General features: G+C 61.5%; 2 protein-coding genes across 8 annotated transcripts; both read left to right on the top strand.

The window, feature by feature from the left end:
- The first annotated feature begins 42 nt into the window (after positions 1–42).
- On the top strand, positions 43–10223 carry ADAM15 (ADAM metallopeptidase domain 15). 6 transcript variants are annotated; one of them, XM_033093662.1, is made up of 23 exons: positions 43–224; positions 1382–1488; positions 2119–2195; positions 2699–2777; positions 2954–3030; positions 3112–3307; positions 4033–4098; positions 4177–4245; positions 4322–4491; positions 4629–4713; positions 5150–5298; positions 5391–5565; positions 5818–5910; positions 6040–6344; positions 6429–6624; positions 6874–6951; positions 7360–7432; positions 7651–7789; positions 8183–8252; positions 8876–8950; positions 9362–9433; positions 9683–9807; positions 9901–10223. In XM_033093662.1, exons 1-23 carry the CDS (start codon positions 146–148, stop codon positions 9941–9943), a joined length of 2598 nt encoding a protein of 865 aa, XP_032949553.1. In that variant the 5' UTR covers positions 43–145; the 3' UTR covers positions 9944–10223. The 6 variants fall into 6 exon arrangements, with proteins under 6 accessions (XP_032949553.1, XP_032949554.1, XP_032949556.1 ...); XM_033093663.1 differs by having other exon boundaries at positions 8879–8950; XM_033093665.1 differs by lacking the exon at positions 9901–10223 and adding an exon at positions 9037–9107 and having other exon boundaries at positions 9683–9808.
- A 1048-nt stretch (positions 10224–11271) lies between these two features.
- Positions 11272–15131, top strand: EFNA4 (ephrin A4). 2 transcript variants are annotated; one of them, XM_033093098.1, is made up of 4 exons: positions 11272–11469; positions 13546–13841; positions 14243–14315; positions 14863–15131. In XM_033093098.1, exons 1-4 carry the CDS (start codon positions 11357–11359, stop codon positions 14993–14995), a joined length of 615 nt encoding a protein of 204 aa, XP_032948989.1. In that variant the 5' UTR covers positions 11272–11356; the 3' UTR covers positions 14996–15131. The 2 variants fall into 2 exon arrangements, with proteins under 2 accessions (XP_032948989.1, XP_032948988.1); XM_033093097.1 differs by having other exon boundaries at positions 14243–14311; positions 14720–15131.
- The last annotated feature ends 2305 nt before the right edge of the window (positions 15132–17436 follow it).

Genomic DNA, 17436 nt, shown 5'->3' on the forward strand with positions numbered 1-17436 from the left:
CTCTGGGCCCTGGGGGAGGGGCGCAGTGGGGCGGGGCCTGGCGGCTGCGCCGCGCGACAGGGTGCGAGCAGCAGACCCAGCCGCCGCGGCTGTCGGCGCGCGGCCCAGCACCTGCTGCCCTCCGCCCGCCCGGGGCGCAGCTGCCATGCGGCTGGCGCTGCTGTGGGCCCTGGGACTCCTGGGCGCGGGCAGCCCTCTTCCCTCCCGGCCGCTCCCAGACACAGGTAAGTGCGCGGACAGGAGCAGGCCGGGGTGGACTGGAAGGAGGCGCAGGAAGTCGGGAGGCATTGGGGTGCTGGGGTCAGAAGAAGACTCTGGGAGACCCCAACCAGAACGCGGCCCGCCTTGGTCTGCTGTCCTGGGCCGAGGGCCCGGCGACTGGCGTGGAGAGTGAAGGAGGGTCATCCTCGGCACCGTCCCCGTCACACTTCCAGGCTCCGGGACCAGGCACCGAGGGGCCTGGGGCAGCGCCCCATCCCCTAAGGCTCGTGGGAGAGGGTCGCTGCTCCCAGGCCTGACGTCTCGCTCCTCTGGGGCCTAGCTGACAGTTCCACCTGGTGCCAGGCAGCCGAGTGGACACGGCTCTTAGGGTTTGAGGACGAGAATTCTCCCGGCCCCTCCTCCCAGGCCTGAGCGGCCAGGCACCCTTCACCCCGGCGCTGATGCCACCAGAAACCTGGCTGAGCGGGAGGGGGGCCGGGAGAAGCCAAGAGGGGAGAATTGGCCAGGAAAGAGGCTGGGACAGCAACTCCTCCTTGGAACTTTCACTTCCCGCTGCTGTCTTGGGCCAGGGGCCGAGAGGGCAGGCGGGGGTGGAGTGTCCGGAGGAGAGAGGGCCATTGTGGGGAGGGGGGGACTCGGAGGAAGCGGAGGCTGTGGCGAGAGGGTGTGCCTGACTGGGCCTGAAGGGTGTTTTGGGAGGGGGGTGTTTGCACTGCTCACCCAGAAATGGGCGTTCCCAGCATCTCCGATGTGAGGAAAGGGGAGGGTGAGCGGGCCCACGGCCACGAGGCTTGGCCCGGTCCTCAGAGGGGCGTTCCTTGGGGGGGTTGATTGGGTGAGAGTGGGGAGGGTCCCTCTGAGAAACTGGGATTGGCTCGAGGGGGACAGGGATGGGCCACTGGCTGGGCAAGGTGAAAGCTGAATTTCTTTCTCTGGGGACTTGTGGTTGGGTTGTTGGGATGAAAGCAAAATATTGGAGAGAAGTCCCCCTTTTCCCCCCAATATTCTCCTTTAAGTCCCAGCATGCAGTGCAGGAGTCCTTCAGGCAGAGAAGGGCCTTGATGTACTGGAAGCCGGGTGGGTCAGAGGATACCAGCTACCCCCCAGCCCTGGTGCTGATTCTCTCAGCTCTCTCTTGGGGTGCCTGGGGACCCTGCAGATGGCACCAAGGAGGAGCAAGCAAGGCCAGCGAGGGCCCTGCGTGGGCCGTTGGAGCCCCAGATTCTCCAGGACAACCTCACACTCAGCCTAGCAGAGGTGCTTCAGGTGAGCCTCCCTCTCCTCAAGTAAAGAAATACGTCCCCACCACGTCACCCAATCAGGTGTCTCAAGGCAAAGCCTGGCTGAGTAGCAGGCGAGTGGACCCCACTGTGGCATGGCCACCCCAGGTCTGGCTGCCTCTCCCACCACACCCCAACACCTGGCTTCATTTATCTCCCTCTCCCCTCTATGCACATCTGTCTGCCTCAGCCCCACCCAACCCATCCATCTCCACTGGGAAATTCTGAGGCCAAACATGCTTTCTTGCTCCCATATTGTCAGTTTTCCCGGGGGGGGGGGGGCGGAATTAGAGAGGGTCAGGACCTCACCAAATGCCCTCCCCCACCCCCAATTCTAAAGCTGAGTCAGAGGAAGGGCTGGGGCCTGCACTGGGTCCTCCATGAGCTTCCTCTTTGGGCAGGAAGCCGAGGGGCGGCTCAGATACCTTCCTTGACCTCCCCACACAACCCCCCAGAACAATGCCCCAGGTCAGGCGGGGCTTCCTGGCCCCTCCCGCGGGACCCCCCCCAATGATGTAATGGTGGATGCTCTCCTAAAGGCCTGACATTTTCTGGTCAGGGAGGGTAGGAATTTCAGGCGGGGGCAGGGAGGTGAGCTGCCCTCTGATGCCCACAGACCAATGCGCCTGAGACTTTGCGGATCAAACTGGAGTTGGATGGTGAGAGTCATATCCTGGAGCTGCTACAGAACAGGTAATAATGATAGTGGTAATAATAATAACAATGGTAACATGACTAACAGTTTTTATGTGTCAGGTACTAAATGCCTGAATTCATTTAATCCTCCTAACGACCCTATAAGGTAGATACAATTATGTATCCTTATTGTTCTCATTTTATGTACGGAGAGATAAAGGTACAGAAAGGTTACAGAATTTGCCCAAGGGAACATATGAGTTCTTGCTCCCCGGCATATGTCCTCGGTTTGGCTCAGATAAACTCTTATAAAACTTCATTGAGAAAGAAAAACCTTGCCCAAGGTCATACAGCTCGCGTGTGGTGAAACGCCGGTTGGAAACCACATAGCCTGGCGGAGTTTGTGGCCCAAGCACTAGGCTCGGCTGCCTCTGTGGGAAGCAGGAAGGTTGGGGGATCTCCTGGCCCCCAGCCACCGTTCTACCACCTTCAGCCTCAGGCTGTCACTGTACCACCCTAGGAGGCAGCTGACACTCCCTTCCTTTTCCTTCATTCCACAGGGAGCTGGTCCCAGGCCGCCCCACCCTGGTGTGGTACCAGCCTGATGGCACCAGGGTAGTCAGTGAGGGACACACACTGGTGAGTAAGGCCCTCTTGTGCCCTGTTTCTGACCTGAAGGAAAGAGGGAGGGGGCAGCTGGAGGGGGCCGTCTTGGAGGACGTGGGAGGACGCTGCATATCTTCACCAATAGGCGAGTCTCCTGGGCTCAAACCCCGGCCTGTCCCTCGAGCTGGCACTGTGTCTCTGTGCTGTAGGAAAACTGCTGCTACCAGGGAGGAGTGCAGGGCCACACAGACTCCTGGGCCTCCATCTGCACCTGCTCGGGGCTCAGGTACGGGCGGATCCCACGAAGGTGGAGAGAGTGACCGGGCATGAGCTGGAAAGTTTTCTGACTTCCTGCCTCTTTCTCTAGGGGCTTGGTGATCCTATCCCCAGAGAAAAGCTACGCCCTGGAGCTGGGGCCTGGGGACCTTCAGGGTCCTCCCGTGATCTCCCGGATCCAAGACCTCCTCCTGCCAGGCCACACTTGTGCCCTGAGCTGGCGGGAATCTGTGCCCGCTCAGACTTCACCAGGGGGGAGCTCCCCGGGACAGCGTCACACTCGCCGGGTGAGGAGAAATGGCAAGAGGGCTGGTTGTCTGTTCACAGTGACCACAGCTCCTGCTAACAGAGCAACTGCCACTCCCTCTGCGAGCATTACCTCCTTTATTCTGCCCAGCCACCCGGGGAGGGAGGGGCTATGGAGAACTCTATTTCAGTGAGAGAGGTTAAGTGACTTTCCCAAGGCCATTCAACTAAGATGTGGTATATCCAGGACTTAGGTGTACGTACTAGACTCAGACTCCTCGGGTCTTATGATCCCACATGCAGAGAGCTCATTTGGATGTAGAAACTATCTCAGTCACCGATCAGAAAACAACAAGAACCCAGCTTCCTAACCTGTAAAATGGGGACAATAGAACTACTTACCTTATAGGGTTGCTGTGAAGATTAAATGACTTAATATATATGTAAAGTCTTAGAACTGTGCCTGGCATGTGGTGTTTGATAGTGTTGGCTATTATAATTTTTCAAAATGTGTGAAAAGCACTGAATTTGGAGCCAGAAAAGCGGGGCTCTGCTCCCCGCTTCAAACCCTGCTTCTCCGTCCACCTCGAGCACATGCCTGTCCTCTCGGGCTCGCAGTGGCTTGTCTGTACAGTGGACTCTTCACTCTCCGCTGCCTGCACTCTGCCTTACCCCACAGGGTGGGAGTGGACACAGGTTGGTCAGCCCTGCGTGGCTGCTGGCAGGGAGTGGGGTGGTACGCTTCCTAACTCCTCCTTGCCCACAGTGGAGGCGGGACGTGGTGACGGAGACCAAGATCATCGAGCTGGTGATTGTGGCGGATCATTCGGAGGTGAGCCTGCTGGCCCTGCATGGCTTCCCCTGACCCCGCCTACCCTGATGCCTTTTACGGCCTCCTCTCCACGCACAGGTCCAGAGGTACCCGGACGTACAGCACCTGATGAACCGCACGCTGGAAGTCGCCCTCCTCCTGGACACAGTGAGTGTCGGGCTGGGTGGCCTCCTTACGGCCCCCTGGCCGTGGGTACCACCCTCCTGACCCCCAGCTCTTTCAGTTCTTCCGGCCCTTGAACGTACGCGTGGTGCTAGTCGGCTTGGAGGTTTGGACACAGCAAGACTGGATCGAGATAAGCCGGGACCCAGGACTCACGCTAGACAACTTCCTCCACTGGCGCCGGACCCATCTGCTGCCTCGTTTGCCCCACGACAGTGCCCAGCTGGTGACGTAAGACCGCCAGGTTCAGCCAGTGGGGAGGCTCTGCCCTGGCCTGGCCAATTACACACCCCAACTCCCTCCCAGAGGCCCTGAGGCTCTGGCCACCTCGGATTTTGGGCTTCACCTTTGATGTCTCCACCCCACAGTGCTACCGCGTTCTCTGGGCCCGTGGTGGGCATGGCCGTTCAGAACTCCATCTGTTCTCCTGACTTCTCAGGAGGTGTGAACATGGTGAGCGACGTCCGGGTCTCCTCTCCATTCTCAGTGAAGTTCCTCCCCACGGTGGCACTATTTACTGAACCCGCCTGCAAAGCTGCCCAACCCCAAGTTGTGGGTACAGAGGACAGGGGTGCATCATGTGGCCTCTGCTATCAGGGCACCTCACTGGTGGCCAGCTCATCGGGGTACAGTCTTCACCTAGGTCTTCCTATGGGGGGCGGTGTGCAGCTGAAGCCCAAAGAACAGAGGTGATCTCCCAGGGTCACACAGTGAGGGAGGGGAACAGAGCTGAGCCAGAACCCAGGTTTCCTGCCACCCAGGCCTGGGCTCTCCTCCTGCTTTAGAAGCAACCGGGGGAGGCGGTGCCTGCTGGGTGCCCTAGAGGTCAGAGGAGGAGAGGATAGCAGCTGTTGGGCTGCTGCGGGACCTGGGGTACACCTCCCCGCAGGACCATTCCACCAGCATCCTGGGCGTTGCCTCCTCCATAGCCCACGAGCTGGGCCACAGCCTGGGCCTGGACCACGACCCACCTGGGAACAGCTGCCCCTGTCCAGGTCCAGCCCCAGCCAAGAGCTGCATCATGGAGGCCTCCACAGAGTGAGTAACTGCAGGAGGTACAGAGCCATGGGGCAGGGGACAGGGGGCAGGGGAGGGTCTGCAGCCCCAACCGTCTTTGCTGCCCTCCCCAGCTTCCTACCAGGCCTGAACTTCAGCAACTGCAGCCGACGGGCGCTGGAGAAAGCCCTCCTGGATGGAATGGGCAGCTGCCTCTTTGAACGGATGCCCAGCCTGCCCTCCAAGGCCACTATCTTCAGAAATGTGACCATGGAGCAGGGCAAGCAGTTCACCTGTGTCTTCCCAAATGTGAGCCTGCCCCACCCACTTCTGTGCGCTCGCCCTGGCTCACCGGCCCTCTCCTGAGCCGCTGGCTGGTTCTGAAGGGCCCTGTCACCCCCTCCCTCCTCCCTGTCCGGGGTCAGCACGTGGTTGTTGGGCTGTAGCTTTCACTCGCTGTGGGCATCCTTCTGGGTTCGGGCTCTGGGAGGGGGGCTTCTGGAGGGAGGATCTCAGGCCAGCCTGCTTGGATGCTCAGCCCCCCTGTACCCCGACCCACAGGACTGCACGGATCCCTGCTGTGACCCCTTCACCTGTCAGCTGAGGCCAGGGGCACAGTGTGCAGCCGATGGACCCTGTTGTCAAAATTGCAAGGTGGGCACAGAGCAGACCGGCCTCCTAGAGCGCACCTGCCAGGGACCAGGGCGGAGAGGGTCGTTCTGACTCCCAGGGCCTGGCTGGACTGGCCTGGCACCCACACTGATGCTCACTCACCCTCCACAGCTGCGCCCGGCGGGCTGGCAGTGCCGTCCAGCCAGAGGGGACTGTGACTTGCCCGAGTTCTGCACAGGGGACCGCTCCCAATGCCCGCCTGATGCCAGCCTCGGGGACGGGGAGCCGTGCGCTGGCGGCCAGGCTGTGTGCATGCAGGGGCGGTGTGCCTCCTACGCCCAGCAGTGCCAGGCTCTCTGGGGACCTGGGGCCCAGCCCGCCACGCCGCTTTGCCTCCTCACTGCCAACACTCGGGGGGATGCCTTTGGGAACTGTGGGCGCAGCCCTACAGGCAGCTACGTGTCCTGTGCTCCGAGGTGAGAGAGAGAATGGCTCCTCGCTGGGTTTGTGGAAGGCGTGGCCCTGCTCCCATTGAGCCTCTGCCTCCTCCCTCACCCCAGAGACGCCATCTGCGGGCAGCTGCAGTGCCAGGGGGGCATGGCCCAGCCTCTGCTGGGCTCAGCCCAGGAGCTGCGCTGGGAGACCCTGGAAGCCAATGGAACCCGGACAAATTGCAGCTGGGTACACCTGGACCTGGGCCGCGACGTGGCCCAGCCCCTCCTGACTCTACCTGGCACAGCCTGTGGCCCTGGCCTGGTGAGCAGCATGGGTGGGTGAGCCCAGGTGGGGAGGGCTACCTCTGTGTACAGGTGAGCAGTGCCCAGACCTCACAGTTGATGGGGCACAGACTCTAAGGGGAGTTCACGTTGTGACTGAGCAAAGTCCTGTCGTCCCACGAGCCTTGATTTCCCCGTGTCACACTGGGGTGTGGCCTCAGCGGTGTTGGACTCCAGCGCCACGAAGCTCTGTGAGAACGTGACTCTTGCTCTTCCTCCACATTGGCAGGTGTGCATTGACCATCGCTGCCAACCCGTGGGTCTCCTGGGAGCACAGGAATGTCGAAGCAAATGTCATGGGCACGGGGTGAGCCGGCAGAGGGGGCAGGTGGAAGGGGTGCAGAGAGCCTCCAGGGAGGAAAAGGGTGGTGGGCTTTGGAAGCAGACGTGCCCGTTTCCACGGCCTCGCTGTGTGACCCAGGGCAGGCTATTAACCTCTCTGAGCTCAGTGTCCTCATCTATCCACTGGGCCTCATTACAATACCCACTTCCTGGGGTATGCGAGATGCCTAGGAAAGCTGGGAGCCCAGTGCCAGTTCGATCTAATTTCCTCTGGTGCAGATAAAGCCTCCCTCTCTCCGTAGCGCTGGGTTGCTGTACTGCATTAGCCCAGCACACCTTCCAGTTGTGGACATCTGAGACCTAGAAAAGCTGGGGACAGGGAAACATGGCCCGAGGGCGCAGAGCCCCTCATTTCTCAACCCGCACCTCCTAGGTCTGCGACAGCAACAGGCACTGCCACTGTGGGGAAGGCTGGGCACCCCCGGACTGCAGCGCCCGGCTCACAGGTAGCCTGGCCTGGGCGCGGGGGCCACTCTGGGAGGACAAAGTGGCTCACCCTCTACCCGCCCCTTTCTCCAACCCCTTCACTTCTGGTTCCCTGACTCTGGGTGACCCCTGAGCCCCTCACTTTCTCTGAGCACAGGACCTCACTCTCTGCCCCCGCCCCTTCCTGGGTGTGGACTTCTCAGCCCTGCACACCTTCAAACCTGCCTTCACCCTGCAGCCACCAGGTCCCTGACCACGGGGCTGCCACTCAGCCTCCTGTTGTTGCTGATCCTGGTGCTGCTTGGTGCCAGCTACTGGCACCGTGCCCGCCTACGCCAGCGACTCTGCCAGCTCAAGGGACCCAGCTGCCAATACAGGTACCAGCCTCCCTGCTGCCAGCTCCCTCCACAGCTCTGTTGAGGGCAACAGCCTGGAGCCCTGCCCCCACCCCTCTGCAGCCCCCACCACCTGGAGCCCCTTGGGCCACACCCCACACACCTCCCTTCCCTCTGTGTGCCCTGCAGCTCTTCATCTCATATTGTAGACCTGCGTGGGGCAGCTAGCATGCTAGGGCCACTTGCCCCCACCCCGCCTTGCCCCCAGCCCCTGTGCTGGGGAAGTGGGGCTCTTCCTCAAGGTCATCAGCTTCCCCACCCCACCCCTGATCAGGTCTAAGCCCCCACACACCCTCCTCTCCAAGGGCTGCCACTCAAGGGCTGCATATGGATGGAGGCTGGGCCCTCTCCATTCTTGCCTTTCTCCTTGCTCAGGGCAGCCCAGTCTGGTCCCCCAGAACGTCCAGGACCCCCACAGAGAGCCCCACTGATGTCCGGTGCCAAGGTGAGTCCTGGATGCCAGAGGAGAGAGGGCCCCACCTTGGCTGGGCATCCAGCTTGGGCCCTGGGGTGGGGCAATTGAAGGCTCTAGACTCAGAGAAAGATACTGCCCAAGAGTCAGGCAAAGGAGTCTGGGCCAGCCCCCGCTCCCCGCTGGCTGCAGGCTGAGACGCAAAGTGCCGCCTGGAGTGGGGAGGGGCAGTCCCCTACAGGAGGGTCTGTCTGCTGAGCTCTTTGAGCCGGCCACTCCAAGCTGGTGGCCTTGAGGTGGGTCTACCCCTGCTCCCAGCAGGGGCCCCTGGAGGAAAAAGGGGGTGGGGCCCACAGTGGCCCTCAGTGTGCCAGGACCTGATGAGACAGTGCAGCCAGTAGGAGGGCTGGTGCGTGCTCCTGCCCTGAGCCCTCTGCATCTGATGACAGGAGTGTGTGTATGGAGGGGGTCCGCATGCCCACTCCACCACTGGTCACCCCCTCTGCGTGCATCTGAATAACCGCTTGCACAACCATCACAGCCCTGGGGCCCTGGCTGCCCGTCCTGAGGCACTAACCCCAGTCTGCCCACATCTGTCTCTCTGCTCCCTCCCCCCACCCCACTCTGTGCCTGTCTGCTCTTTGGGGCTCTCTCAGCAGGCTAGTGCTCTTGGCTTCCCGGCACCCCCCTCCAGGCCGCTGCCTCCTGACCCTGTGCCCAAGAGATTCCAGGTAAATCTGGGCCAGGCCCCGCCCTGGCCCAGGGCAGGCGGGAGGCTTGGTGCCCAACTGCAGTTCTCATCCCTGTTCCCTGCCAGTGTTGCTCTGCATTAGGGGACCAGGGTGCCCCTCAGCCTTCAGACATTCTGAGCCCCAGAAGCAGCAAAGGGTGAGCCTCCTGCCTTGGTTTCTACCACCATCTGGTGGCCAGTGGCGGGACTGCAGCCGGCCAGGGACACGACGGGACCCATACCTTCCTTCCCCAGGCATCTGCTGGCATGCACCCAAGCCCTGCGCGCATGTCCCCATTCTCTCCTGCCCCCTGGCTGATTTTGCATGTTGATCTGAATCCCTGGGGAGAACCTCTGCATGCCCACTGCCTCTTGCTGTGCTCTCACAGCCACTGCCCCTCTCTCTGTTCAGGCTGAGCTGGCTGACCGGCCCAATCCCCCCACCTACCCTCTGCCTGCTGACCCGGTGGTGAGGCATTTGAAGGTAACAGTGGGGGGAGAGAAGGGCACAGCCTCTTCCCCCACCCAGGGCTGTGGCGGTGGTGGCCATTGCAAGATGCCCCTCTGTGCCTTAGGGCACCTAACCCGGTGGCATCTCTAGGTGACAGGTTTGTTTGGAGACAAAGGTGACCTGGTGCTGCCCCCAACAAGCTGGTGTTCCCCAGCACCACTGCCTGGGGGGGTCCAACATGACACACCTTCCCAAGCCCGCCTTCTACCTTCTCTTTCTCAGTCTCAGGGGCCTGCAAAGCCCCCACCTCCCAGGAAGCCACTGCCTGCCGACCCCCAGGGCCAGCGCCCTTCGCAGGACCTGCCTGGTCCAGGAGTTGGAATCCCGCCCCTACTGGTACCCTCCAGGTGGGCAAAGAGGGGCGCTGAGGATGGGTGGGCAGGGCAAGTGGTGGGGAAAAAGGACCTCTGACCTTTTCTTCTCGGCTTTGTGTACCCCAGGCCTGCACCGCCGCCCCCAGCTGCGTCTTCGCTCTACCTCTGACCTCTCCTGAGGTTCCGCTGCCTCCAACGCGGACTCAGGATTTAAAAAGTCGACGGACCCCCTACTGGAGTCCCACACGGTGACCGAAGGAGCTGGAGTCTGGACGCAACGGAGCAGGCGCCTTAAGACAGCGAGCACCATCAAGAGCTGTTGGCAACAGCCTGGGGACTCGCCCACGAAGTTGCAGCTGGGGGCTGGGGAGGGGCTGGGCCCTGGACCTGGCCGGGGAGGTGTACACAGCCTATCTCTGCTCAGTTGCAATAAACGGGAGCCCTTGGAAGTGCGCCTCGGAGTTTGTCAACTCAGGGAAGGCCGGGTCGCCCCTGCTGCGTTTTCAGTTCTGGCCGCTAGGAGACGCTGCCGCCCCAGACGGGAGAGGGAGGACTAGAGTCCCTGTCTAGGGCAGCGTGTGTCGCCGGGATGCTCGCGGCTTTTTCTGCCCAGCCTGGGATGACTCTCGGCGTAATCCAGTACCAAAAGAGTTGTAACGCCTGTTGCCATCCCCAGTCGCCAGACCCTCGCCCCCAACGCCTGGGGGTGGCTTCGACGAAGGGGTCAAGCTCTTGGACCCGCCGTCCCCACACTGACCGGTAGCTGGGAAAAGTGGATCTGGCTGGTGTTCTCAGAGCCCCGGAGCCGGGGCGGAGCTGGGCGGCGGCTCCCACGATCCCAAGGCCGCGCACCTGCCTCCTCCCCCGCCCCCACCTGAGGGCTGGGGAACAAAGGTGCTTTGTACAAGCCGCAACCACCTCATTACTTCGTCTTCGGGACTGGGGCCGCGTGGGCCCCCCAGCCCAGAAAGGAGGTGTAAGGCGGAAAGGGACAGGCGCCAACCCCAAGGTGGGCATCGAGCTCACCACCGAAGGCTGGGGGACAGGAGAGAAGGGGTGGCCCAGGAGGCGGTTTGTTCCTTCCCCCAGCGCTATCCCTAGATGTGCAAAGAGGGCGATGTGCTAAGGTGGTTGGACAGGCTTCTTGGATCCTCATCCCGGCCTCACTTTACTCTTTCTGGGCAAAGGGCATCTGCTCCTATTTAAATTTTCCAAACTTGTAATAAGGCCTTCTAACCTGTACTAACGCAGACACGAAAGACACGACCTCCTTAAAAACCTTCCTGGATAGTGGAATACTTCCTTCCTCCCGCCCCCCCGAACCGCGGTCCAGCCTGGGTAGGAGCTTGGCTAACCCGGCGCGCAACGGCGTGAAGGGGGTTAACGGGAGTTGGCTCCGAGTGGAGAGGCGGAGATGCGCTCCCATTGGTTGAAAGTTATCCGGGGGGTGTGGCCTGTGGGTCTCCGCACTCCACCCCCTTTCCCGCAGCCCCCCCACCCCTTCACCACTTTGTACCTTTCTCGCGGCGACGGCGAAGCGGGCCGGCCGGGCCGGACCAGACCAGACCCGACCGCGGGGGCGATGCGGCTGCTGCCCCTGCTGCGGACTGTCCTCTGGGCCGCGCTCCTCGGCTCCCCTCTGCGAGGGGGCTCCGGCCTCCGCCACGACTTCTACTGGAACTCCAGTAACCCCAGGTAGCCGGGCCGAACCCGGCCAGCAGCCAGCTGGGCCTGCGCGCTCCCGGGCCGGGCGCGCGCCCGACTCTCGCTCTGAGTGCGGCGCCGCCTGAGCCGGGCCGCGCGCCAGGGCTCCTTTGTTTGAGCCGGCGGGGGAGGGGGGAGGGGCTAGGCGCGCCCCGGGTCTCCCCCCACCCGCACGTGTTGGGGGGCGGGCGGAGAACCCCAGCGCCGAGGGCGGTCGGTGGGGTCTTGGAGCCGGGAGCTGAGGGGCCACGGCCAGCGCTCCGAGCCCCGCCCCCCTCGCTTCCCTCCTGGCGATCCCCAGCCTCCCTCAGGCCTGAGCTGGGGCAGGCGGACCTGAGCGCTAGGGAGGGGGCTTTAGTCTTGTGAAAGAACGTGGGTTACTCTCCTGCTCGCTGGGCCTCCCCTCTGGCGCTCACTGATCTCATTTGGCATCTCTGTTTCCATGTCGGTCATTATCTGTCCTATTTCTCTCCAGTCTCAGCCCTGCCCTTCTAGGTGAATCACCTTTAGGCAAGTAATTTGACCTCCCTAACCTCAGTTATCTCATCTATAAAATGGGCTAACAATATTAGTACCCCGGAAATTAGACGGGCGAACTGAGGTCATGAGTTTGAAAGAGGTGTATGCTGTACAGATATACACTATTATTTCTTTCTCTCTCCTGAGCTGCCTGCCTTTGAACCTGGGTATTTTTTACTGTTTCTATCCCCCTCCTCAATTCCCCCTGCCTTTCTCTGCTTTCTCCATCTGTTTTCCTCTCTGATTTTCTACTTGAGACAATCTGTGACTCTGGGCATTCATTCACTCACTAACATTTATTAAGCACATACTGTGTACCAGGACTGTGTAGAGTGCTTGGGATTAGATTGGTGAGAAGACCTAGACTCTGCCCTCTGGGAGCCCAAAGACCCCCCCCTGGGGAGGGCAGGCTGAGAGACAGGTCATTACAATACCAACACCGCGTGATAAGAGCTATTGTCCTCCGCTCTGAATTCCTCTCTCTGTTCCAGACCAGTGCCTCTGAATCACAAGGAGGATGTGTTAAAAATTCAGGTTCCTAGCCCCAACCCTGAGGTTTCTGGTTCATTCATTCAGTCCATGGATATTTATTGGAGCGCTGTTCTTGTGCAGGAGCCTTCTCCAGGCACCAAGGATGCTGTGGAACAAAACATACAAAAGCCCCGCTTGTGTTCTAGTAGGTCTGAGCTGAGCCCAGGAATCTGCATTTCTAATCAGAACTCCTGACGCTGGTGGTCCTCGGACCACCCATTGAGGGACCGTTGGAGGCCTTTCCTAAGTCAAGCTGGCCTGTGTGTATGGTGGGGAGGGGGCAAGTACTTCCTGCTATATTTGATGCTGTGAGGGGCAGCCCTTCCCACCTGCACTGGCTCCCCCCACCCAGCCCCGGCAGCCCCCAAGAGGTGGGGAAGGGAGTCCTGAGCAGGCTGAAGATGGGGTGATAGGTGGACAGGGGCCCCTTGTCCTGGCAAAAAGAGGGAGGCACCCCCTACCCACTCCCTCATTCTTTGTTTTACCATGGCCCTCTGTTCAGTATTGGATTGAAGTCTAAAGGGCAGTGTCCCTCTCTGCATCTTTTTAAGGAGGACACTGTCCCCAGTCTCCGTCTCTGCGACTGTGACTGCCTTCTAGGCTCAGATCTCTACCCCTTGCCTCTGCTCCAGCTTCGTCACAGCAGCCATCCAGCTAATATTTATCAAGCACAGGCGCTGTGCCAGGCCTTGGGCACTGGGGCTGGAGATATAGGTGGCAGCTCCAACCCGAAAGGCAGGGTGTGGTGAGAGGCCTTCTCACATTGAGCCACGTGTTCAGGGCACTGCAGTCCCTTAACCTCTCTGAACCTGTCAATCTGTCACCTCATCCTTTTCTTACACTCTTTGTCTCGGGAGTTGTCAGTCTGGTGAACTCGGGCCTTGCTGAGCTGCTCCCTCTCCAGAGGACAGGCAGAGGCTCGCAGGGACCCTTGGGAGGGTATCTCTGACCCTGGTGCCGCAGGTGTGCCGTGCCATGTCATGCCACCTTCAGGCCATGCCTACTTTGTGTCTGCAGGCTGCTTCGAGGGGACGCCGTGGTAGAACTGGGCCTCAACGACTATCTAGACATCTTCTGCCCACACTATGAGGGCCCAGGACCCCCTGAGGGCCCCGAGACCTTTGCTTTATACATGGTGGACTGGCCAGGCTACGAGGCCTGCCAGGCGCGGGGGGCAGGTGCCTTCAAGCGCTGGGAGTGCTCCCTCCCCTTCGCTCCGTTTGGCCCCGTTAAATTCTCAGAGAAGATTCAGCGCTTCACACCCTTTTCCCTTGGCTTCGAGTTCTTGCCTGGAGAGACCTACTACTACATCTGTGAGTGAGGAAGGTGCACTGGCCGCCTCTGGGAGGGAGGTGGGGAGAGGAGCGGGCACCTGGCCGTGCCACCAGTCGGGCACCTGGCTGTGCCACCAGTCGAGGCGGGGGACTGGGAATGAGGGCCAGGCCTGGGAGGGGTGGGGCTGTAGACAGAGGGGCGTGGGAGGGGACCTGAGTCCGGGACTGAGAAGGGGGACATCTAGAATGAGTCTATGGAGAGGAGGAGAAAGTAAGAGGAGCTAGGAAAGGGGATGAGGGGGATGAGGGGGGGGTCGCCTGGATGGGGCCCAAAAGCAAGGAAAAGCTTTCCAGGCAACTGGAGAGGAGAGAAGCTGGGAGAGTCTAAGATAGTCGGCAGAGCAGCCTGTGCTAACTTTCTCCGATTTCCCACCGCACAGCCGTGCCGACTCCCGGGGGTCCTGGCCAATGCTTGAGGCTCCAGGTGTCCGTCTGCTGCAAGGAGAGCAGTAAGTGGCTGGGCCACAGGGAGCAGCCCTGCTGCCAGTGTGGGGTCCTTGGGAATGAGGGAAGGCACCGGAGGTTCTGGCGGCATCAGACGGGTCCGGGCTGGGCTGTGGCCTCTTCTCCCCGTGGAGGCCGTGGGAGCCTCCCCTGCAGCCCCGGGTGCTGGGCCAACGGAACCGCAGGATCTCCAGGGACAAGGCCCTTGAAAGCCTTAAGCGAACTGGTGGTCTCTAGTGGCAATTTGGGGGAGACTGGGAAGTTGGGTCTTAGAGGGGACGAGGTAGTAGATTATGGGAAGGCAGTGGCTGCTTTGGGAGACCCCAGAGAACAGGATGGGTGTGAACAGCTAATGGGGGGCAGGTGGCTGCCAGAATGGGGGACCCATCAGTGTACCCCTCCCCCCCTCACAGAGTCCGAGTCAGCCCATCCTGTTGGGAGCCCTGGAGAGAGTGGCACATCTGGGTGGCAAGGGGGGGGCGCTCCCAGCCCCTTCTGTCTCTTGCTGCTGCTGCTGCTCCCGATTCTGCGTCTCCTGCGAGTTCTCTGAGCCAAGCGGACCCTTCCTGCCACCCCAGGACCCAGAGACCTCCCAAGGCTCCATGGAGGAGGAGCCCCTGCCACCTGAGCTGGGAATGCCAAGCCAGACAGACAAGATGGAGGAGCGACGGGGGGGTCAGAGGGTCTGAGGTGGCCCTTGCAGGTGCCGGCCCCTCATCCCAGGTTGAAGAGGAACCACAGGAGAGCTGCAGACAGCCCTGGACACCTGGCGCCCAGGCAAGACAAACACAGTCTCCCTCAGCAGTTCTGGGGGTCTCACCCATCCCCCAGGAAGACTGGGATTTGGTGGGATTGAATCCTTGAGCCTGCTGTGGGCCAAGGCCAAAGACCTGGGGCAGGTGGATTGCTGGACCAGGGCAAGGAAGCAACCCAGGCCTGCCATCTGTGCCCAGTGCCCTGTGGGCCCCTTCCCTGGGGCAGCACCTTTCCCTCCCAGGGGGTCACTCACTTGTCTTCTGTGAAGACAGACTGGCCATGAGGCTGAATTTCATACCAATTTGTATTTTTATAAATGTCTGGACCAAACTCTCAATAAATCACCCATCTTTTTGTTGCTCTCCCCAGCCTACTGCCCTCAGGCTCCTTCCCTGACACCAGGACTCCCTGCAGCCTCTGCTCTCAGCTTGGCTTGGCCTGACCTCCATGCCAGCTGTGCCCAGGCCATCCATGCCAGACCTCGGTGGGCACCCCTCTGGGCAGTGTGGGGCGGGTGCCAGCAGCAGCTGTGGAGCTTGGCACCCTCTCCCACCTCCTTAGCTGGCTTCCTGTGCTGAGAAGGGGCAGATGCTCCTGCCAGCCCACCTACTTGGGGCACTGCCCAAACTATGGTAGCACCAAGCAGCGCCGGTAGAAAGACAGCACCTGGGTTTGAGGACGCGGGTCCCTGAGATCCGGGCGTCCATCCTCCTCCCAAGGGCAGTGTGGGCGGGGCCTGGCCCAGAACGGGGAAGGTGGGGTCAGATCAAAGCCGCCTTCCCCAGCGGCCTCTTTGTTCTCCGCTTTTATAAGGAGGAGGGGTGGGGCAGAGGCGGGAGGGGTCCCTTTGCTCTCAGCCCCACCGTCGCACCCACCTCTGGCAGGCAAGGCTATGATCCCCCCCAAGCCCAACTGGGGCCCGCTTTCTGAATGGTGTCCAGGGTGGAGCCAGGGGAAGGGGCACCCCTTCCCCCGCAGCTGCGCTCTACCCGCCCCGGTGCCCCGCAGCCTCCATGGGCACAGTGCCGGCCCGCCTGGCAACGAGCCTACGATCGATAGGTGGATGTTGTGCTGATTAGCTCGGCGGCTGCGGCAGCGAGAGGCCGCGCGTGTGAACACGCTGGGGGCTGGGGGTCTGCAGACTGACAGACTGAAATGCTGGGGATTGCGACCCCCTCCCTCACCCTCTGCTCACCTAGGTCACACCCCCGTCCCTCTCGGTTAATTGCATTGCTCTGGCTGAGGCCTGGGAGGGCGGAGCAGACACGAGTCGACCCCTCCCCCCATTCGAGGCCCCTTTCAGAAAATGCCATGTCTGTAGGTGCTGGTGCCAACGTCTGCGTGTGTCAGGGCCCTCACCCGAAACCGTCTTTAGCGAGGAGGAGGGGCCGGAGTGCGGAGGGCGTGGAGTCTGAGCTGAAGGATGAGCTATGGGCTCGGTCTTCTGGTCCTGCGTTCGAGTTCCGTCTCTACTGTCATACAGGAGGGTGTCTATATGTCGTCATGGAAACCGACTGTACTGCTACTTCCGCCCCCCCCCCCCCCCGCCAGTGAAACCCTAGGCGGGGCAGTCCGGGGCGATCGGTTAGTAGCCTCTGCCTTGCATTGAGGACTGGGGGGCAGGGGGGATCTCGCTCTTCTCCTGGCTGTCCCAGACACCCTCTCATACCCAGCCAGGCCCGGCGCGCTCGCTCCAAGTCGAGCGGACGCGCGGGCCCTCGGCGGATAAGAACGCATGTGCGAAAGACACCGGGGCCCTGTCGGCTCTGCCTGCACTCCGACGCCCGCCCTCCCTCGGTGGGACGCGCGTACTTGACACAGACACGCCCTCGCCCGCCGCCCAGCGGCCCGCAGGTGTGAGGGCCGACACCTCCCCAGCCGCGCACTTGGGCGGAAGGTCTCAAACTCAGGCCGGCCGGCCGCTGGCCTTAAGCCAAGTCAGCCCTCCCTACCCTCACTTTCTGCTCAGCCTGGGCCCTGCGCGGACAGCTGATTCAGTCGCGGGGCGCGTCCCCCTGGAAAGCAAGGGCCAAGTCCGCTCCTGGGGCGGAGATGCGCTGAAGACGCTGGGCGGTCTTACGGGACAGGGCCCTACCTACTCTTGAGAAGTCCTACAGGCGTGTTCCGGGGCGCGGTTCCAGGAGGCTTGGGCAGGCCTGCAAGTTTTGGGGCGTCACCCATCTCCCCTAAACTCAGCGGCGCTAGACCGCCGAGGGTGGGGCCCTCAGTTTGCTGGGCCTGCCCTAGTCTCCCAAGCAGACGAGGAAACTCCCGTCGTCTCTACCTCACTCTATCTCGCTGGCTCGAGAGCCTGAGTCTCTGCGATTCTATCCTGCTCCACACTTTCCTGGGTCGCCCTCTTTCCCTAGAGGCT

The sequence above is a fragment of the Rhinolophus ferrumequinum genome, chromosome 22 (genome assembly GCF_004115265.2).
Source record: "Rhinolophus ferrumequinum isolate MPI-CBG mRhiFer1 chromosome 22, mRhiFer1_v1.p, whole genome shotgun sequence".
In the NCBI taxonomy this organism is placed as follows: domain Eukaryota; kingdom Metazoa; phylum Chordata; class Mammalia; order Chiroptera; family Rhinolophidae; genus Rhinolophus; species Rhinolophus ferrumequinum.

Bases quoted from the DNA above. Each gene is read 5' to 3' on its own strand.
- ADAM15 (XM_033093662.1), top strand. From the start codon at position 146: ATGCGGCTGGCGCTGCTGTGGGCCCTGGGACTCCTGGGCGCGGGCAGC. The intron at 7,433-7,650 runs GTAGCCTGGCCT...TTCACCCTGCAG, and splicing joins CTGCAGCGCCCGGCTCACAG to CCACCAGGTCCCTGACCACG. The intron at 8,951-9,361 runs GTAAATCTGGGC...CTCTCTGTTCAG, and splicing joins CTGTGCCCAAGAGATTCCAG to GCTGAGCTGGCTGACCGGCC.
- EFNA4 (XM_033093098.1), top strand. From the start codon at position 11,357: ATGCGGCTGCTGCCCCTGCTGCGGACTGTCCTCTGGGCCGCGCTCCTC. The intron at 13,842-14,242 runs GTGAGTGAGGAA...CCCACCGCACAG, and splicing joins AGAGACCTACTACTACATCT to CCGTGCCGACTCCCGGGGGT. The intron at 14,316-14,862 runs GTGGCTGGGCCA...CTCTGAGCCAAG, and splicing joins TGCTGCAAGGAGAGCAGTAA to CGGACCCTTCCTGCCACCCC.